Here is a 22390-nt window from a genome sequence, read left to right as displayed (position 1 = left end):
TTTGTAAACATGATATGTGTCAGTACTAGCATTGACGTGGGTATATCTGACACTTGTTGAGTATTTACGAGGTGCCGGATTACTGTGCTAAATTTATCCCACAGATTATTGCATTGATTCTTTGTGGCATTCTTGTTTTCCACACCCCACAGTTGGGGGATTAAGGTGTGGAGAGGTTAACTCACTTGCCTACTTACACAGCAAGTGAGAGCTGGAAGCCTGGCTCAGAGCCCAGGTTCTCAACCAATGCAGCTAGATGGTCTTCCCAGGAGCCTTTTTTTCCGTCTCAAAGTTACTGAGTTTACTTTTTTTTAAGATAGGTTTTTAAAATACCTACATCAAAACCTGTCTTTCTTTACGTGTTTCTAATACCAATTTACACTGATATTATCCCTAAGGACACATCTGGATTTATAACCCAGAAAAGATATCTTCAGGAGCAATAAGATGTGGAATTCTCCCAGCAAGCTTTTCATAAAAGCAGATCAGATACTCAGAACCCTCAGGCTTAAACGAACACAATAGATTTTGTTTTTGTTTGTACAAAAATGGTAGCCACAGGTTTCAGATGGCTTGATTGATGGCATGTGGAAGGATCCGTCCTAGAGTACAAGCTTGGCCTCTGAGTGGATTTCCTTCTCAGCGGTTGTTGGCCTTTTGGTGAATCACTCCTTATCTTTTGGGTTTCTAGGTTTTCTGGGTCTCCATCTCTGTTCTGTCAGAGAAGGGAGTTGGGATTGGACTCCATTGAGTGTGGAAGAAGCTTCTGAAAGGGTAAGGGGGCTGAGGGGAGGGGGAACCTCTATGTGTTTGAGCCCTTGCACGTTTGCCTAATGAACTTGATGAAGGTCACCTGACCAGGATCCTGGAGAACATTTTCCTTGAGGGCACTGGATACTGGTGTGGATGTGAATGGAACACTAGGATGCCACTGGGCTTCTGGAAACCAGTTGGAGGATTTAAAAGAAATTAAAGAGTGGACCTAAAAAATATTAAAGGAATTGCCTCTTCTTTCTGTTAACTTTGGATTGTATTTGCATGGGAGTTTGTGTTTATGAAATAACTGAGCCATATGGATGTACAAGGATGCATGTGTTCTCCTGATCTGTTGATATGAGGAGCAGTTGAAGGGTGTGGGCTTGTCTGGAGGTGGGATGGGTGGGTGGATGTGGTAACACAAGGGCGGGTGGGTCTGGGGAATAAGGGCCCACGTAAATTCGGAGGATCTGATCCTTTTGGCAAAATAACACTCCCTTCTCAGAGAGAGTTATGTATGTATATATTTATTTGTTTTGGGGATCACCATTACCCCCCACCCAAGATGAGGATGTTAAATATTTTCTGGGTAACCTTTTTCCCTGGAGATGATTAGAGAGTAACAGATGCCCACCCCTGAATGCAAAGGCTCATAAAGCCTGAGCTCATTTCTGTTACAAATACCAGTAGACAGGTTCAAAAGAGCAAAGCAAAGGAATAGATTGTGGAAAATGAGAACTGTCCCAACAGCTATCCATACTTCCACTGTGAAAGAGGCTGGGTTCAGAACAATCCTGCACAGTTATAATGCTTATCATCTTTCCTTTTCTCTTACCTTCCTATATTTTTGTCATATAATGTTTTATATGTCTTACCAACATTACATGGGGACCATGTTCCAGGCCTAGAGAGTCATCCATTCCTCAATATGCCTTTATTAAATGCCTGTTGTGTGACACTCTGTGTGTGTTTTAGAGACTATATCATTTAGTTCCAGGTGAAGTGGACATTGTTGTTCTCATATTACAGGTGATTAGCCCAAGGTCACAGGTAGATGTGATCTCTCTGATTCCATTGACTGCTCTCCTTCCATTGTAGCACACTGCCTCAGTTCAGACCAGAGACTGGCAGGTGCACTTCCCTACCAGAGCATCTTCTTAGGGTGACTGTGAACTGCTTGCCTGTATCTGTAGCATGCACTGGGTATGATGACGCTAAACCCATGGAAGAATAAAAGATCAGTAGATGGGAGAAGAGCAGAGATCTCTTACCCATCATCATGGTCATCATTAAATGGACCTGAGACATCTAGTCCTAGATCACTGGAATGCGAGCTTGGATTGGAATTGGGGCACTTTGCTGTTTTGTTTTCCCTTCACCAAAAGCTCCGCTGCCATACTTCTTCATCACTCTGCAGGGGACCTTTGCTTTGGAAATGCCAATTCTTCCTCTCCTTTCAATATTAGCATATAAAGTCTGTTTTCTTTTTTCCAGCCCTCAGAGAAGTCTACTGTTTTCTGGGATGCCCAGAGTTGTAAGTTATCGTGTGGAGGAGTCAACTTTAACGGCTCTTTCTTGAACTTTCATCTATTGAATGCTTCTGCCTTTGCAGATTTTTAAGGAAATGGGAGTTGGGGGGCAGGGAGGCTGTGGAAAAGACTCTTAGACTCTTATGGAGAGTGTAGGTTTATAGAAAAGCAGCTTTATGTTCACCCCTAGGCCACCATTATGAGGATTCTAACTTTTTATTAACTATCTTTTAGTGAAATTTTTGGCCAAAAACTTCAGCTTATCATGGAACTCCTATTCTTGAAAATTTAGAAACATTTCCATTGGCTTTGGACACTTTCAGGGTATTCCTAGGTGTGCCAGGATTTCCATTTTGGATGTTATTGTTGGATGTCTTCATTAGTAGCTCCATCAAAAATGACTTCTGTCAGTTGTGGTAATAGATACTCCTCCTTTATCCTTTACTCTTTTCCCATCATGTTGCCTATTAGCACCACAGAATAATTGTTTATTGGAGTAACAGTGACCTAAGAGAGACTCTTAGCAAGTGACTGTGCGGGGTTAGAACCCAGGGCTCCTGACCCTTAAGTCTAGGGATCCTTTGATCACATTTCTTCTTTTCTTTCCTCGGTACCCTTTCTCTGCTCAGTCCTCTTCCCTCTTCCTTCGAGATCCTTCATCCTTTTCTGGGGCCTTCTTATCCTTTTATTAGTAAGTATGTGTTTTAGTGTTTGTCTTGGGTTGGGGCATAGGAGGCTAGATATAGGGATTGTGATGAATAAGAAAGGAATTAAGGAGTAGGAATGGTTAAGAGAAGGTTAATTCAAGAGAGGCCGACCAACACTGATCCAATGAGAACGGGAAGCAGTGATTCAGAGCAATGGTTAATGTTCTCCTTTCCTAAAAATGTTGCTAGAGAGAATCCTTTATGACTTGCTGGAGAACTTTATGACTTGATGGTACTGTACTCAGTAGGCAATGGGCCTCTCCCCAGTGTAAAACCAAGACCGTGTCTCAGCATATGGGAGCTCTGGCAAGCGCTTATCACAGAATGTTTTCTGGACTCTTAAGTATTCTTAGGAAAGGTAAACTATCCAGACTCTACCTTAAGAAATATGCTCTTGGGAACAATTGAGTAGTCTGCAGATGGAGGAAGTAAACTCAAATAAAAGGATCCCTTTCTTTTAGAACCCTCAGTTCAAGTCAAGAGACCAGGAAGTTTTACTTGATTGTACTGACAGTAGATTCCTAAGCTTTTCAGGGGGTGGGGCTATGAATCCAGAGAGGTTTCTACTCCTGACTCTAGAAAATTCTCCTTGCACCTCGGATCTCAGTCTCTCCATCTGTAAAATGAATGTAATGGAACAGTTAATAGAACTCTAAGGCACCTTCAGTTCTTACCTTTGTGCTCTTGGGAGTCTAGTTTCTCCTGTTGTTATCTCACCTGAGGTGAGGGTACCACTAGGTTTCATGGCCTCCGGCATCTACAGCAGTGTTCTTTACCCTGGTTGCACATTAGAGTCAGCATGGGAGCGTCCAGAAACGCTGATGCCCAGAGGGCACCTGAGACAAATCACAATTTCTAGAGTTAGGATACCCATATCCTTAAATTTTTTAAAGGTTCCCATGTCATTCTGTGCACGGCTAAGGCTGAGATCCGCTGATCTTCTAGAATGAGAGGTGAGCCTTTTACCTGATGTGTTTCCATCTCTTGGGATTGTGCTTTCATCGTGTGTGCTGGCTGACTCCTCTCAGTTCTTTTGCAGGCCATGGTGAAATAGCAGGAACCCCTGGGTATTCCCAGACTTCAGAATGGGGTGATTAATTAATTATTATGATTCATGGCACTGGCAAACCATTCACCTGTGCTGCTTCTGGCCCACATCCAGCTGCACAGGTACCAGCCTTCTGAGATAAGGGTGGTGCTCCAGACTTCATGAACGCAGGTCTAGCTAAGTAGGCAACTTGAGGCTTAGGAACAGAGTGAATTATGTTGACCCAGGAGGCCCTGGAGCAAGTGACTGAAGGTTAACTGACCTTGTTTCCTACCCATTTGTTAGCCACTTATTAGCAACAAGGGTTGGTCCAGCTCAACTACTATCAAATACAGGAATTTCTGCCTCAATTTTTTTTTTTTTTTTTTTTTTGACTTTACAGTAAGTGGTGCGTGGGAACTGGCCAGACCTAGCCCTTGAGCGCTCATTGTGTGTATCTTTGCAACTCCATGTGCAATGATGTCAAGTTGGGAGCTTGAAATTAGTTATGGAGAGAGTATTTACACTCCAAAAATTGGCATATGCTATACACCAGGGCTTTTCATCCTTTAGAGAGACTGGTTGTTAAACATTTGTTAGTACAACATTCAGTTTACTATGTAATGGAATTGTCCACTCACTTATGGAAGAGTGATGCTGCTTCTCTGTATTCCCTCAGATCTGCCTTTGGGTGGGTATTCTACCCTTTGGTCTTGGTCTTACCCTCCAGAATAACGTAGACCATGTCTAAGCCCCCATTATAAGCTAGTCCTTCAGATATTTGAAAACAGCTATGATGTCTCTCTCCAATCTTCGCTTCCCAAGCTGTACATCCTTAGTGCCCTTAACATTTTCTCATGTGGTTTGGAGGCTCAGTGGGTGTCTTTGAACACTGGGGTACACTGGGTTTTCAGAGGAAAACAAAAATTCTCTCACAGATGATCTGTGGACTCTTTCATAAAAGCTTTTCATTTTCTTTGTACATTCAGCTACTGTCTGTCACCCCATGAAGCAAGTGTGGATGTGAAGTTAGGGGATAGTTTTGGGTGTGGTTGCTGGTTGCAGCCCACATTCTTCTTCCCCTAGGATGTATGCTGCTGCCAGAACTATTGATGGGCTGAATTTGTCAGAGTATCATCAAAACACAGATTCTGGTTTCTGAAACAGGTAATTTTCCCACCGCTGTTTTGTTTTCTTCCAGAGGCTTTTAATATTCCCCACTCCTTTCTTCCCTTTTCTGTAGCGTTCAATCATCTGTCCCCTGATCACCAAAACTGGGTATTGAATGACAGCGTTTTGAGTCCAGGCTTTAGTCAGACACATACAAAGTGAATTTGTTAAGACGTATCCACCTGACTGAAACTGAGGCAAAAGAAGGAGGAAAGGCGGTGCTGTCTTAATTCCTCAGAACTGTCACTCCCCTTTCTCTTGGAATTGGGGCCCAGATGAGTCTGGAGCTGAGCTCAGTATTAGTGAACAAAATTAGCACTACTGCGAACTGCCTTTCAGTTATTTTATATAGAGTCAGGGATATGGGAGTCGGATGAGAGTTTTTTGGTCTAAAAGCAATGGAGGGCTGAATGTGGCCAACATTAAAAGGGTGATGCTAGGGATCTTTTTTGTTGAGTAACTGAGTCCATTGACCTCCATAGGAAAGCAGTGGGACTGTGCCAGCAACAGAGAGCCTTTTGGGGGAAGGGAGGGTCTCCGCCTCTTTGCTGTATTCTCAATATTGCTTTCTTTGTCTTTCATTCATTAGAATTTAAGTCTTCAGGAGTAGGTGTAATGGCATTTCCATCTTCTTGACAGAGAGCGAGAGAGAGAGAATGGGAGAGGTGTGTATGTGTGTTCAGGACTGCCTGTCAGATGGTGAATTTGAACAGAAGCAGCTGTTGTCATGGTGATGGCAGGTTGCATCCCACCACCATGGAAACCAAAGTTAAAAAACTGATGTTAAGGCTGGAAGTCACATGATACATTTTTGTTTTGTTTTGTTTTAAAAAAAGAAAAGGGGTTTGGCTTTTCAATCTGATCTGTTTTTTTTAAGACGAAGTTGGGTGGCGAGAAAAAATGTGATGAGGAAACGATGAGCCAGTGAAGTGGGACATCAGGAAGTGTGCAGAGCCTTCCACCGCGTTCTTCTCATTGTTAACAGTGCATTTCTCCTATCATGAGGGCAGAAAGGGAGGAGGAGATACTGTGTGAATTTCCAGATTTGCATTCTTTGCGCTGTTCACTGTCACATGGAGAAGCACAGGCTAGGAGCCCTCCTGCGTTTTGGTGGCGATGTATGGTCCATGCTCTATTGATCAGCCCCGGACAGAGGCCGGAAGCCTAAAATTAAGGACTGAGACAAGAGAAGGAAATGGAATCGAGGGTGTGACTTGCTCCAGACAGGAGTGTGGTTCATAGATTGATAAGTTTAGATGATTAGCATTGTTTTTCAGGAAATGGAAAAATTCATCTGTAGTCCCTCAGAACCCCAAGGAATACGATCCTTCTGTCTCTTCCATTTTCTGGATTGGTCTTTGGGCTACACCGTCTTGCTGGGTCAGCCACGGGAGCAAGTGCAAAGAAGTCTGGAAGGAGCCTATAGAGGAGCACGTTAGCCTCTGAGCCAGGGTCCTCAGGCCTCAGCTTAGCTCTTAACCTGGCCTTTCACCTGGGCATGTTGGAGTGAGGTGGAGAAGGCTGGCCGAGAGGCATTAGGCGGCCGTCTTGGATCTCCATCTTTTTACCTCATACTTGCTCTCACTTCATACCACGATCTGGGCAAAAAGTGAGGCATCTTTCCAGGAAGGAGAGCGAGCCTCAGGCCTGTTTTACCAGAGTGGGGTTTAATTTTCTTTTCAGTCTGAAGGGTTGAAGGCCTACGTGTGTGGCGTGTGTGGACAGGCTAGGAGGCAGCTATTCCTGTGAGAATATCAGCCGCTAGGGAGGGTGAGGGAGCTGAGGAGGGGTGAAGTCACACTCTGTGGAAATGAGAGTGGTGGCTCTGGCTGCGTCTGGGTTTGAGGCACACGGTCTGTCTCTTCAATGTTACCGGTCCGTCCAGGACAGATGCATCGTTCTCAGCAGCCCAGGCGAGGGGGATGTGATCTCAGCAGCATGATCTCACTGCATTTCCATCAGGGTCGGTAGGAGCTGGAGCCGGACTTCTGTGATGGTTCAATCCCTCCTGTTCTTAGCTCTGGCCTTGGGTGTGATTAATGCCCCTTCTAATCATCGGGAGAGATTGCATCAGAGCCATCAGCTTCATAAATCCTCCTCTGGGGACTGGTGTTTGGATGTGCTTTCCATATTCCCAGGAGCTTCTGGGCCAAATGTCTTTGCTCTCTTCCCGGAGGCCCATTACCATAATTTTTTTTTTAATCCTTTATTGTGGTGGGTCTTTTCAGTGTTAGCTCCCAGCTGCAGCCAGCCAGCCCACTCCCAGAGGCTATGACCACTAACTGTTGCTTATCCCGAAGCTTAGAGTCAGAGCAGATGCTTAAAGCGTGATTTAGTAAGATAATAAAAATGACTGTGCGTTTGTGTAGCACCTTAACGGCTTTCAAAGGACTTTATATTCATGGGTCATTTTAAACTTTGATCCTCCTGTATTTCATGTTTGGTTCTGCAGGAATGGATGGCGTGCTTTTCCCAGCCTCGAGTACCTTGTTGGGACAGATTTTGCAGTGAGAACCCTGGCTCTGGTTTCCCATTACCAATCTACATTTCTCCATTGCATTGCAGGTTTCCAGGAAGATTCTGATTCTTCTCATAGAAAAAAAGTTAGTGTGAAAGACTTGGATAGCTGTAATTCATTATCATTCATATTTAAAATGTCTCTCTGGTGTAGTGCTTGAAGGAATCACAGATTAGGTAGGGCCCCTTCCCTCTGACTGCCTTTGAGTTAACATCCCACTTGTTAGAATGGCCCAGGCCATCTTCTGAGGACTCTTTCATCCCCAAAATAGGCAGCTGGGATGGAAGGGAGGGAAGGGAGTTAGATCTTGCAGGGAGAGTGGTCTGGACCAGGAGTGAGGGGTGGAAATGGGTAAAGGAGGCTGAGACAAGCCTTCCCTGAGACTGTGGACTATTCTTGACTCCCCCCGGAGTTTTCAGGAAGTGCATGTGTGGCCACAGGCTGCTCCCCACAAAAGTGCATTCTCCATTAGGCCTGGAGTCAGGGAGAGAGCACAGCATTCTGTCCCTGGTAGCCTCTCAGCCTCTCTGAGTACATTCAGACTCCTTAGTGCGCTCTGATGTCACAGCTCTGAGAGGACACAGCTGAGAGTGGAAGGGGTCTAGGATCAGCATCCCAGTGGTGGTGAAGATGCAGGTTTCCCCTGGACGACCCCAAGTGTGTTGCTCGAGGCCTAAGTCTATCCAACTCCTGTGCCTGCAGATCTACCCCTGAGAGGTGTTGGCAGTGAGGCTCTGCTGGTCCAGGCAGAAGGAGGGCTCCTCTCCTCTTCAAGCAAAGCCAACACCACAACTGTGGCCTATAGGGCAGCCCTCTTCCTTGCCCTGGCTTTCTGCGCTTCAGGAAGGAAATGAACAAATGGCAGGTGTGCAGGCCAAGTAGTGCTGCTCAAATTAGCTGTGTTGCTAAGGAAACAAGTCAACCGTTGGAAGGAAGGAGCATCGGGTAAAGGAGATAAATCAATAAGCGAACCTATTTTTGTCATTTCCCTAATGATTGTCTTGAAGCTGCTAGACGGGAAGGGGAGAGATGGAGCGACACAGGTCCTCATTAACGGGCTCAGAGGGAGAGAGGAGTGAAGGGGTGTTTGGGGAGATTGCCAGGAAAGTGTATGAAATGAGGCTCCTGGTGAACAGATAGTGAGACAGATACGGGAGAGGAGGCGTCTTGGCAGGTTTCAAAGCACGTTCATGTCCATTTCCTCCTTGGGTCCGGTCCCTTTGTTCTCCTGCATTAGATCCTCTCAGAAACCTTGTTTTGATTTCCATGACCCTCAGGTTGAGATGGTTTTATTGTGTTGGTTTGTGTTTTTTCAAAATACATATAGCTTTAATTGATTTTACAATTATAAATTAATATGTACTCATTATAACGCTCAAGACAATGCATAAAGAAGTAGAGAAAAGGGGTGCCTGGGTAGCGCAGTCGTTAAGCGTCTGCCTTCAGCTCAGGGCATGATCCCGGCGTTCCGGGATTGAGTCCCACATCGGGCCCCTCCGCTGGGAGCCTGCTTCTTCCTCTCCCACTCCCCTGCTGTGTTCCCTCTCTCGCTAGCTGTCTCTCTGTCACATAAATAAATAAAATCTTAAAAAAAAAAAAAAGTAGAGAAAAAAGTGGAAGTAACCCTACTACCCCAAGAAAACTCACTATCCTTCTAGCACGACGGATTTTTTTCTTTCTTTGCTCCTTTTTCAAAAATCTTTTTTACATTAAAGGGATCTTCTATGCATGCTGGTTTCTATTTTTGAATAGCTAATGTGTATACACAGACTATAGTACAAAAGGTTCAAGTGGGTACACAGTGTGGAAAAAGTAGGAGATACCTTTGCAAGGATACCTCTGACTGTGGCTTCTCTATGCAATTCACTTATCAATTGATTCATTAATTAGTTGATTAAAAGACAATTATTGGGGCCTACCATGTGATGGACACAAGGGGTCCAGAGGTGAATATGACCGGCAGAGCTCCTGCCCTCTGCTAGCTATATTTATTCAAGATCTCTGACTACAGTCTGGATAGGAGAGATACAGTTCTCCAAAATGCTTTTGGTGTCAAGCACAGAATGTAATGAGAGCCACTGAATTCCTGGGTGGAAGGAATCAGAGTCCTGGACAGTCTTCCATTACCGTCTCATGAAGGGCTTTGTTCTTTGAGGTCTTGGCAACATGGAGCTTCCTTTGACCTTTCCAGGTCACATCTTTGTCTAGCCTGAGGCGTATTCCCTTAGGCCATGGGCCATTATTTGCACTCCAGGCTCTTGCCTTGGGAAATGTAGCAGAGCCCCAAGCCTTAGAGCCACGCTTATTTGGCTTGAAGTTATGAGGGTAGATGAGAAGAAACGGGAGTGGTGCCTCTGAGTCAGCTCCCAAGGGTGGGGGTGAGCAGGAACCCCGGGCCTGAGCCAGTGTGAGTGACTACCATGCGGTCTTTGTGACGGCTTCTCAATGGAGCTGCTGCTCTGGGGGGTGTCTCCCATTCATTCATGCCTGCCTTGAGCATTGAGTCAGCTCCTACTGTGTACCAGGGGCTCTGATAAGCACTGCTATTGGAGAGATGAACAAGAGCACATCCTTGCTTTCAAGCTGTAGTTTCTTGGGGGGAGACAGATAGGAGGAGAAATGATAAAATTGTACAATATAAAGAGCTGTGGGGCACAGGGAGAAACCTTCATGGACGAGGTGATATTTTAGGGTGCTCTGAACATGGGACCAGAAAGGAGGAGAAAGCCCATTGCAGGTGGAGGCCAAAGGGCCAAGATGTAGGTACGCATCCTTCATGCTTGCTTCAGAAAGAAGAGGGGGCAAGAGGGGACAGGAAAGGGCTGGAAGGGAGAGTGGCTGGGCCCCAGACAGAGCTGGATGTTCTCTGCCAAGATTTCCCAGTCACCGTCCTTTCTGTCGCCTCATCCACAGATGAATGGGATTCCCATAGTCTCACCTCTGCTTCTGCAGCAAAATCTCACCTCAGGTTCTTAATTGCCCCAAACATGAATTCATCCTGAGGTTGAGATGAGCCATAAAGTCTAAAGGGACATCCCTCCCAAGGACATGTGCATTTAAACAGTTTCCACATTTCAAGCCAGAGGATTGTTGCTCTGTGTGGGTCCTTAGACATCAGACCATAGGCAGAGGATTTGGGTTGGGGAGAGAATGGCAATGGGGTCTTCTCAGAACCTATGAATTACCAAACCCTCACTTTTCGATCGTAGCCTCCTAGGCTTTAGGCAGTGCCGTTCACTAAGGCCTCATGAATTCTCAGCCGTCCAGGTATCTGGCCAGTCACAGCAAGTTTGGGTCATTAGCACCTGGAGATGGCCACACCTTCCTGAAGCCAGCTAGCCCTGTGGTCACAGAGAAGCCTCATGTATCTGCACCTGGACATTCTTGAGTAGGTGAGCTGACAGGTCCTCACGGGGAGTTATATGCTTAGGTGATCTGGCTAGGGAAATGCAGGTGTGGAATTGGGAGCAAGGAGTGGGGCTGCAGAGGGGCTGCCGCAGTCCAAGCAGGTGTGGTAGGGTAGAGAGGCCTGGGGGGCATATGGACGCCACGACCCGCCATGTCTGCAAGTCAGCAACTGAGAGCTCATTAACTTTGAAGTCTGTGACTGTCACTTGAAGGTTTTCAGGGAAAGAAGCCTGAACCCCAGAAAGCAATCCTACAACCGAGGCAGACCCATGAGAGCTCATGATGTCTGCCACCCCCGAGTCCTGCTTCCCAGGTCACCTGCCAAGTCTCCTTGGACCTGCTAAGCAGCTTCTCTGAACTTGCTCGGGGCATTGCCAGCCAGGGCCAAGGGCATCTGAGCCCCACATTTCGTGAATGGTTTCGTGGGAATAAGGGTGAGGCCGGAGGTGGCAGAGGCACTAGTTTCCCTCCTGGCAGGGCAGCAGCCCTCCTCCTCACACCTGGGGGCCAGCAGTGACAGCTGCCCTTTGGACCAGAGCTTCCCAAATCCGTTCCTCTGACACCATTCTCAGGAGAGGTGTTCCGGTAAGAGGATGGTGTGGTGAAGCAAGTTAGGGAAAGCTGTGTACCATTCCCACCCCCTTTGGGGGAGGCGGTGGAAGCTGTTGACCATAGTACCAAAGCCTCCAAGAAGTCCTGCTGGGGGGAAACCTGCTCACTTTCCTGAATTCCTGCTTTCCCTCATGGATTTGATTGCAAATTCCTATAGCACTAGTATCCCGTGGCCTGCATTTTAGGAACACTGCCCTAGATGCCTGCAACTTCTGTTGATATTTGTCAGTGGCTGGTCGGCATGTTGTCAGGAAAAGGCCTGCATGCCTGGGCTACCTCTTTGGCCATGCTCCCATCTTCATGTTACCATTTGGGTCTGGGGGGTTATGGGTGTCTGAACCCGGCTCAGGACCAGCTAGCCTTTTCAGAAGGCTTATGGGACACCAGGTCCTGCTGTGGTCCCTGGTCCCTCCACACTTGGTCAGAGCTCTGGGTCAGAGCCCATGATGGGAGGGAGGAGAATACCTCCTGTGATCAGTGGGTTGCTGGTCGCCCTGGGTGGGTTGTGGGTGGGGCTTGTCCCAAGAAAGTGGGCATGCACGCTAGGTGGGCATCTGTGGAGCATGTCCGCTGGCGTGTTTAGCTCTCAGGGGCCTAGTTTGGTACTGAGAGAGACTGTGGGAGGAGGAATGGCTGGGCGTGCGATTAGAGTCTCCTCGGACTGGGTGCGTTCAGACAAGCACAGTGGGGTGTGAAGGCAAGGGACTGGCTCTGAAGTTCTCTGAGCGCATCCAGCTTTCAGATCCGGTGGCAGAACTGTCCCTAGAGTGCGGGTCCTGGGTGAACACTGGGGCTGTGTGGGAAGGAAGGGTGGCCAGCTGCGAGAGAGCGGGTGGTGACTCGGGGGCATGGTGGTGGGGAGGAGATGGCCTTGAGCATTGCTGAGTGCCAGTAAGAGCTCCGGAGACTCAGAGGCAGCCTCCCACCTCACCCGCTGCAGCCTCCCACCTCACCCGCTGCAGCCTCCTGTTCCAGCACCCGGGCCTGAGCCACAGGGGCCAGCTCGCATCTCCTGCCACAAGTCACCTCTGGTGGGAGGTGGTCTGTGCCCTGCCCTTCCTCATGGATGCCCTGAAGGCCCACTGGCCACTGATGGCCACTGGGATGGGGAAACATCAGGGGCCTGATGCTGATCTGTACTCCCTGGGTAAAGCTCTAGGCCCTTTGTGCTACACAGCAGGCCTGGATATGTGGGGGGAGGGTCGAGGAGGATGGTCCCTTGCCTTCTGTCCACTTGGCCAGATCTGCTCTTTTCTCCTGCCCAGATGCCAGCATCTGCCAGAGCATAGGTTGCTTGGCAAGACCCGTGGCGACAGCTCACTTGTGTTTGTCACAACAATAGTCACGGAATGAAATCCAGCAGGCAGGATGACTTGACTCTGGAAACTGGTGATTCCCTGTCTCTGTGTGTACAATCCCCCCTCCAGCTCCTCCTGGGCTTGTGGCACACCCTTTCTGCAGGAGTCCCTATGCAGGCCCTTGAATTATAGTCCTGTGGTTCTGAAAGGCTCAGGGAGCTCCTTCATCTGTCTGCAGAAAAACGCAACAGAAAAAAGCCTGAATTCATTATCCATTCATCTGTAGTTTGGTTCTTAGGGGCATCTGACTGTCCTGGACTCAAACTCATGATGCGTCTCTGTTTGCTATCTGTGGAGAAGCTTAGGAGAAAATAAGGTGGGCCAAGGAGAGCTTCACCTGACCACATTAAATATTTTTCTGAGTTGGATCTTGAAATGGAAGAGAGCTCACATGGAGAGAATTGTTCTTTTTCCATGGGCTCTTCTACTCAGTTGAGCAGAGGTTCCAGAGGAGGAGTTCCCAGATGCGACTCGCAGAGGCAACAGCAGACAGCCACAGCTGGATCCTTGCTGAAGCATCGTCGTCCAGCGCCGCGGTAGAAGTGGGGCAGGGCGGGAGCCTGCTCCCGCATCAGTGTCTGTCTCCTTTCTGTTTCCATTTAAGGCCCTGCTTAATCCCCGGCTATGCCTCTGAACTCCCTAAGTATCTGGAGTGTCAGCCAGATGTCTAACTATATTATTTATTGGCTATATTAGTCCTTCTTGTGGAGAAGGTGCTTTGTGTTTAGAGCCCAATCAGAAATGGTTGTAGTTTCCCATGCTAAGGACCATCCACTGCCCACTGCCTGCTTGCTCGGAGATCATGCAGACTGCACGGACGTCATATGGTTTTGATAAAGTTTGTGTATTTGTGTGCACAGCCCTCATGGAGGCCTCATCCCTCTCGCTTCGGTGAATACGTTCCTTAACTTCCTCTTTCCTACGCCATTTGAGTACATGATTTTGGCCACCATCATTGCCAACTGCATTGTCTTGGCCCTGGAACAGCATCTTCCTGAGGATGACAAGACCCCGATGTCCCGCAGACTGGTATGTGCCTCCTTCCTTCTCGTCTTTCCCCCAGTCCTTTCTCTTTCCTGGTTTCCTTCTCTTTTGCTTTATCACCTGGCCCCCTCCCAGCTTCCCTCCCCTACAGTTCGGTGAGGAGTTTTTTCTTTGCTGAGGGACAAGCTGGTGACAAACCCCACTGGGATGCAGAAGGACGAGAGGACTGACCTTTTTAACTCCTGCTTGCAGGAAGTTCTGAGGGCATCACAAACACTTGTGTATACACTGCATGGCAGCCAGACAAGAAGAAAGGGCAGGTGCAAGGGCCGTTAACTTTGCTGCCCTTCCTAAGGGACTTGGGAAGTGAGAGGGAGAAGGATGCTCAAAGCCTATGTGATCAACTTCCTAGATGTTATGTCCATATTCTCCTTAAAGCAATGAGTCACGTGTCTAGTGTATTCCCCTAAGAGAGGGCAAACTAATTGCTTAAAATCCAAATGTGTAGATAAGTGGCTTCAGTCTGATTACCTGCAGATGAGAACCCTTAAACGTCTAGGGTAAGTGAAGGTCAGCTGTGGAAAAGCCAACTCTTCCAAGGCAAAGCCATCAGCCATCCTCCTGGGAAGAAGTCTGGCTTGAGTGTGACCCCCACACCCATCCATTTCTGTAGCTGGCTCCCCCGAGGCTTCCCTTGCTCTGCGCTCTCCTTCAGTGATGCACTCAATTCCCACCTGTACCTGGGGTTGGCCCAGCACCGATGCCCCGCTGTCATATGGGAGAGAGGAGTGGTCAGAGTGGACGGGGTGGCTGGGGCGTGACTTTGTCTGCATCTGATGAAGTATATCCCCCCCTTACCGGCACCTGTGCTCCTCATCCTGCAGGAGAAGACAGAACCGTACTTCATTGGGATCTTTTGCTTTGAAGCTGGTATCAAAATTGTGGCCCTGGGGTTCATCTTCCATAAGGGCTCGTACCTCCGCAATGGCTGGAATGTCATGGACTTCATCGTAGTCCTCAGTGGGTGAGTCCTTTTCCTGTCTCTCCTTTTTGGTGTGAGGGGATGTGCCTGTGTGGTCATGAAGTGGATGGTACAAGGAACCCAGGGGTGGGAAGGCAGCAGTCCGTGGAGTAGAGACAGAGGAAAAAAGTTCAAGGACCAGATGAGCCTCGGGGCCAGACCCTAGGTGACTCACATGCAGGGGGTATGGGTACTCTGTGGAGATGCATGTGGCATTCCGTAGAGGTTGCAGAACCAGGGGGTGGCTGCTACTGCTTCTGGTTTTCCATTCTGTTTGCCTGGTGCTGGACACACATACCCCAGTGAGTCTTTTCACTACAGCAAGCAGCTTACCTAGCCTGAGGGGCCCCCGCAAAAGATGGGCCCAAATGCCATGAGGTGCAGTGTTTCTTTGAACGTTGAAGAAGACCCCCCCCCCGCCCCGGGATATTTTCTTAACTGGTAATTGAGACTCGTGTCCTGACCACAGAATTTTTTATGACTTGCAGATTTATTAATATGAGGGGGTATAAAATTGAGTCACATTGAAATGTTTGATAAGTAATACTGAATTGTTGCTGACACAGTGTCATAAGCAGCATATGTTTCATGGCAGTAGATTTCTTTTAATATTTGATAGATCAGTTTTTTGAGAATGAATGTAGTATGGCTTGTACTGGGGCCTATCCAGTGCCATTAGCAGCATATGTGATGGGCCTTGGGACTGGTGATAATGGGCGTGTCTCTCTGGGCTTTTGTGGTTTCTCGTTGTTGTTTGTGTCAGGTGGCTTTTGGTGCCTGCATGGGAGGGTAGTGGCCCAGGCCTCGTGGGGGAGCCCCGTCCCGTGTGGGTATGGCTATGGCAGCGCAAGGGGTGTGACGTGGAAATTCCCATATCCAGCTGCCTGCCAGACCTGTGTGGAAAAGAAGAGAATGCAGTAGAAAAGTGAGGAGGGGGATCTAGGAGCCACCATGATGATTGACCGCAAGGAGAGGGGAAAAAGAGGAAATATTTTCCAGGGAACAGAGGGGTGGAGGTAGATAAAGTCTGAGAAAAATAAGAGCTTGGGAATGTTCGCATCTACTCCCTGTCTTGTGGAACACACACAATACTCATACTTTTAGCCTTCACTGCAATTGTGAGTAAGTGAGAGAGAAAAAGTTGAAGATGTAAAGGACTGCAGTGTTCAAATGGAGCTCAATATAGGGAACAGATAAATAGATAGAGACGACAATGTTTAAAAACATCTGTTGCCTTACAAAAGGATTTTCTGAAGGTTACTCTTGTAAAAGAAAATGCTACTGAATTTTAAACATGGTTGAGTCTAGGAAGATAATTTGTACGTAGTGTTTCAGAAGTGCATGGCCATAGACAATGCAGCACACCTGGGCAATGTTTTCTCATGTTTTATTTTTTTCAGCTTTATTGAGGTATGATTGACAGTTAGAAATTGTATATATTTAAGGTGTGCGATGCGATGTTTAGATACACATTGCAGAATGATTACCACAATCAAGCTAATTAACATATCCATCATCTCACGTAGTTACCTGTTTTGTGTGTGTGGTAAGAACACTTGAGCTCCACTCTCAGCAAATTTCAAGTGCATGGTACATTATTATTAACTATAGTCACCTGCTGGTCTCCAGGACTTATTCTTCTGTAGCTGATAGTTTGTACTCTTTGTCCAGTTTCTCCCCCAACTCTAACACCTAGTAACTACCATTCATTTCTCTGTTACTGTGAGTTCAATTTTTTTTTAAGACTCTGCATATAAATGAGATCATGTAGTATTTGTCTTTCTTTTCAGTGCTCGGGTTATTTCATTTAGCATACTGCCCTCCAAGTTCATCCATACCATTGCAAATGGCATCATTCTTTTTTTTAAGGCTAAATAACATTCCAGTGTGTGTGTGTGTGTGTGTGTGTGTTTCTTTATCCATTCACCCACTGATGGACATTTAGGTTGTTCTCCTATCTTGGCTATTGTGAATAATGGTACAGTGAACATGGGGGTGTAAGTACCTCTTCAAGTTAGTGATTTTATTTCCTTTGGACATATACTCAGAAGTGGGATGGCTGGATTTATGGTATTTCTATTTTTAATTTTTTGACGAACCTCTATACCATTTTTCATGGTGGCTGTGCCAATTTACATTCCCACTAACAGTGCATGGGGGTTCCCTTTTCTTTACATCTTCCCTAAGGGTTGTTATCTTTTGACTTTTTGATAATAGCTTGGTGATGTTTTATTTATTTTTATTTTTTTATTTATTTATTTTTATAATGATTTTTTATTATATTATGTTAGTCACCATACAGTACATCCCCGGTTTTCGATGTAAGGCTCGATGATTCATTAGTTGTGTATAACACCCAGTGCACCATGCAATATGTGCCCTCCTCACTACCCATCACCGGCCTATCCCATTCCCCCACACCCTCCCCTCTGAAGTCCTCAGTTTGTTTCTCATAGTCCATAGTCCCAGAGAGTAAGTTGTTAATTCAGAATCATTCGAGCTGGCTTCACGCAGAGTTCTTGTCTCCACCTCTGTGGAAACACATATTCCTACGTTTGAACAGTGGATTCAAAAGAACACGATAGAGCAGTGATCAGGATAAAGACGAACAGAACTCAAGTTACTTCAATTCTGTCATTCTACGTGACCATTTGGAGCTTTTATATGCGTTTAAAATTTAACACAGTGGAACAGTGGAAACCGTGAAATACAATTTTTTTGAAGGGTGAATTTTAGTTCATAAATGAAATGTTTCACTAGTTTTTAAGAGAGCTGAAATGTGTTCTTTTTAAATTCTTCATTGTTTTTGAACCTAAAGAACAAATCAAGAAAATAATTAGTTTTGCTACTTACTGCATTATTGTTGTTGAAAAGAATTTTGTCATATAAAGAAGACAAATGACATTCTTCAGGTGTTGTATGTCCATTAGGTAATCACTGCCAACACCACACCAAACGATGACGTGTTGGATACGGTCCTCCCTAGTTGGGCATCAAGTGCCTGTGTTTTAAGGATGCCCATAGAATCTTCAGATGTCCTCTTTTGTATCTGATTTTTTAATCTACTCAAAATTATGACTGAAATTCATCCATGTTGGTGGCTGTATCTGGAGTTCAATTTCTTCAATCTTCTCAATATGGTGTCATTTTCCACAATGTTGCTCATGTCAACCCTTTAAGGGAAGCGCTCTCAATCCCTTATGCAATTAGGTACTGCTCCTGTGCTCGCATCGCATCTCGTAGGTAGGCAAGTCAACGAAGAGCGCTTGCCACATTGACGTTAGTCTGTCATCTCTTTTAAGCTGGAGAGCTGGGGAGCTCAACTCCTAGCTCAGGGCCTGACAAGTAATAGAATTGTGTTCATCATTCTTTTGCATGAGTGTGGCTGTTCAATTTTGCCCGCTTTATTGAAGAGACTGTCTTTTTCCCACCGGATGTTTTTTCCTGCTTTATCAAATATTAGTTGCCCAAAGAGCTGAGGGTCCATTTCTGGGCTCTCTATTCTGTTCCATTGGTCTATGTGTCTGTTTTTGTGCCAGTTTGGTGATGTTTTAAATGTCCCAAAAATAAGTAATATCTACTATATAGTGAAAGGTCTGGATGAGAATCCGAGCCATTTAGAAATATTGTGATTCTATCTGGGAGAAAAGCACTAAGTACTATAATGCATGCGTATTATATGTCAAGATTGTATGCATCTTGGTCCTGCTGAGTTCTATATGTGTCAGAGCCCATTTGAAATTTCTCATCTCGCCATTTATTTATTTATTTAGAGAGTTGGGCAGAGGGGCAAAGAAGAGGGGAGAGAGAGACTCTTAAGCAGGCTCCACGCCCGGCATGGAGCCTGATATGGTGCTTGATCTCACAACCCTGAGCTCATGAGCTGAGCTGAAATCAAGAGTTGGACGCTTAACCAACTGAGCCACCCAGGTGCCCCTCATCCATTTATTTTTATTTTAAATTATTATGTGTCCATTAAAGAAAATATAGGAAAGTTAAAAGAGAAAAATAGTTTACTGATGAAGAAGAATTCGTAACTATTTGGTGGTATTTCCTTCCAGCCCTTTTAGGGCTAAGGAAGCTTTCTTTCAAATGCTTATAATTTTGCTGCCTTTTCTCAATATCGTATGGGCGTAGTACATATTGCTTCATATTTTGGTAAAAATCTGTAATGCTTGACCAGCAGTTTATTAAATGGATGTACATGGAGGATGTGTACTTCTCCATTTTTACAATTATTTGACATCTAGATTAGTTAATTATAGTTAATAATAATTAATTATAGTTAATTATTTGAAGTGTTCCAATGTACATCTTTAGGATATCGCCTTTTAAGAGGCATTGTGACAGGTTGAAGTGCTTCTAAAGGCGACTCTGCCGTTCTGGTGTGTGGTCTGGGAGCTAGGATGTGCGAGGGAAGGTGGAGGAACTGGGCCCTCTGACAGGATGAGAGAAGACTGATGGCAACTGTATACACTGGCTTCCCATAAGGGTTGCCATGTGCTTGAGAAGCAGCTTTGTGGGAGTCACTGGGTCTTTCCATTAGCATGTCCAGGAAGGTCCTCCGTGTCCTTGCCTGCATGTATCGGGGTGCAAACTAGTGGGCACAGGCGGTGACCCCTAGGCCAAGTCACTTGTCCTCTTTGTTCTCTCCCCACTCAGCCCTCCAGCCTCCCATTCTTAGTGGCTCTTCAGACTTTGCCGAAAGGCCACTGCTGTCCATCTGAACCAATAGGACTTTGTCCCTGTTCTTCCTGCACCTACTGATTTCTTTCTCTCTCCTAATTCCCACATGAATGTGCTCCAGGGAAAGGGCTTGGCACTCTTGAAATTTGTGCTGCGGGTTCCCCAGAAACGGCTACTCAGATTTAGTCTTAACATCACACAGTGCGCTCACGTAGCACATTGCAGCGTTTCTCCAATGCATATTTCTCAAGCTGGAGCGCCGTCAACATCAGCCTGGGTCTTACAATAATGACGTGATGTAGTTTCACTGACAGCATTTTTCTTTCTGTCTTTGGCAAGAAGGAAATCATGGGGCATCTTACAACTCTTGGGGTCTTAGAAGCAGTGAAATATGTTATAATGCCAACCCGGGGAGGCAGGCAGATCAGGCTTTTGTTGTGAATCATCTCATACTCCGGTGAAGTGCTCGGCCAAGATCAACTGCTCCTTGACCGCAGTTCCAGGAGTTGGCACCATGCCCTTTGACCCAGGGCTGATGCTTTGCCTGGGACAACCCCCTCTCCAGGCTTCCTGACATCCGCCTCTGCAGCCGTCCCTGCTGGCAGCTCCTACTTCCCACCTCAGCTCCAGGTGTCACCTCGCGTTCTCCTCCTGTGTACAGAGGGAATGACAGGTGCCGGAGCGTGACACAGCGCCTCGGGCTGAGGCTGCGCAACTTCTCAACTCTCAGTGTGTGACTGGAGGGGAGGGAGTGAGGGAGGGGGTGCTGAGGTGTCAGACAGCTGGTTCGGTGGAAGTCCTATCAGTGACCTTTGCTAAGGGAGGGGTAGCTGGGGCCTGGGCCCCACTCCGTTTTGCCTGCACCTCTGACCTTCCAACCTCTGGTATTCCTAGGTCTGTAAGTTGGGAGAGTTCATGGTTTAGGAAGTTAATATATGTGCTTTATTCATCTAATGCTCAGATTCCCCCGAATGAGATCTAGTTGTCCTCATTTTATAGATGAAGAAACAGGTTCAGAGAGAGGGTACGTGACTTACTAGGAGTTACTTGATCTAGGACTTGAGCCCACATCCTCTGGCACCAAGGTCCTTCTTCACACTCGTTTCCCCACACTGTCAGCCACCTGCCAACCTCACGGGCTCCGGGTTTCTCTATGCAGTCTGTGTCATTGCATGTTCCTTCAGGTCCCTTGATGCAATGTGGGATGGGCAGGGAGGGGCATAATTGGGCAAATGTCCCCGACCTGGAGCTGCGGCTTCCCATGTGACCTGAGGAGGACCAGAGTCCCATCTGTCCATCCTAAGACTTCTCTCTGTGGGTTTGGAATAAAACTCCCTGCTCTGTGGTTAAGAAGGCATGTGATTTAGCTCTCATGGGGTTAATGTATAAAAACTGAATCATGAGTTTGTTCACAGGCTTATTCATTCATTCACTCATTTATTCATTTTTTGAGAAGACTTGTATTGTGGAATACTCAAGCAAATGCTGGGACTGAGAAACACCAAAGTTAATATATTCTCATTTCTCCTAAAAGACAGTGGAATTTGCCATCCCTTTAACAAACTATTACCTTACATAACTTGGGATCTCTTGTATGTAACAATTCAGGACATGCTGTTTCTAAACATTTGTTAGGCCACCAGGAAAATTCTAAATGTTTTGAAGTCATTATTCTCTTTTGGTCTTTATAATAAATCGTAGTACCTGGAATAGATGGGCAAGTGATGGAGGAGGATGGGAACTCAAAGGTGCTCCTAAACCATGGCTAAGAACAGAGAAGGGCGAGGACTGTCTTTCAACCCTATTCATCTCTGTAGCCCCAGGGCCTGCATTGTAGTAGGGGTTTAGTAAATGCTAATTGAATCGAATCACTTGCTTCATCTCAGAATCTCTTGCCACCTAGAAGATACAAAAGAGAGTGCTGAGGGAAGCCCGGAGCCCGTAGGGAAGGGTTGTCTATTCCCAGTCCTTCCCCTTGGTCTACAGCATCTCTCTCATGTAGCTATGACTCGTCCCATTCTGATCACTCTGTTAGAGAAAAGAGAGCCGGGAATTCAATCTCTGGGTTATTAAAAGGTACAGAGTTCCAGTCATTTGGGCCTATTTACAGGGTTCTCAGTGTTACCTTTTGGGGATTGCTCCCTGGGTGATGGGGGTGGGGCAGGGCTTCTAGAGGTAGCTATAGGGGGTGGTAAGGAGAAAGCAGCAGGATCAGATCACCTGACGTTTGCTGTTCATTGAAAGCTGCCCTTTGTTAAGCTATATATGCCAAAGACTGTAATACGTATACACACATGTGCACGTATGTGTGTGTGTTACTGCTCAGAAAGTGCTGGGCCAACAGATTTGCCAGCCTTGTTGTGGGAGATGACCTGTTTTGACTATTCCCTTAACTGTGATTACATGGGTGCAGCTCTGGAGAATGGGAAGGTGTTTCTGAGCCTGGGGCTTTTCCTCTTTTATTCTACTAAGGACCTCACTCCAGGGCCCAAGCGATTGCCTGTCCCCACCCTACTGTCTTCCTTTAAGAGATGTGGTTGAATACCCACAATGTACCAGGCACTGTGCTCCGTGTGGTGGCCTGGGGGTGAGTGTCCGCTGCCGGGAACCATGT

At 46.5% G+C, this 22390-nt stretch overlaps 1 protein-coding gene across 1 annotated transcript in view; it reads left to right on the top strand.

Annotated features, from left to right (window-relative positions):
• The first annotated feature begins 13830 nt into the window (after positions 1-13830).
• The window catches only part of LOC121104018 (voltage-dependent R-type calcium channel subunit alpha-1E-like), a 65639-nt gene continuing 57079 nt past the window's right edge, over positions 13831-22390 (top strand). Inside the window, exons 1-2 of the mRNA XM_040636315.1 lie at positions 13831-14114; positions 14954-15093. Of these exons, the coding sequence (XP_040492249.1) occupies positions 14022-14114; positions 14954-15093 (233 nt within the window). The 5' untranslated portion in view covers positions 13831-14021. The remainder of the gene's footprint in view (positions 14115-14953; positions 15094-22390) is intronic.

Source organism: Ursus maritimus, unplaced genomic scaffold, assembly GCF_017311325.1.
Source record: "Ursus maritimus isolate PB19 unplaced genomic scaffold, ASM1731132v1 scaffold_2, whole genome shotgun sequence".
In the NCBI taxonomy this organism is placed as follows: Eukaryota; Metazoa; Chordata; class Mammalia; order Carnivora; family Ursidae; genus Ursus; species Ursus maritimus.
This window is presented reverse-complemented; position numbering and strand designations above follow the sequence as displayed.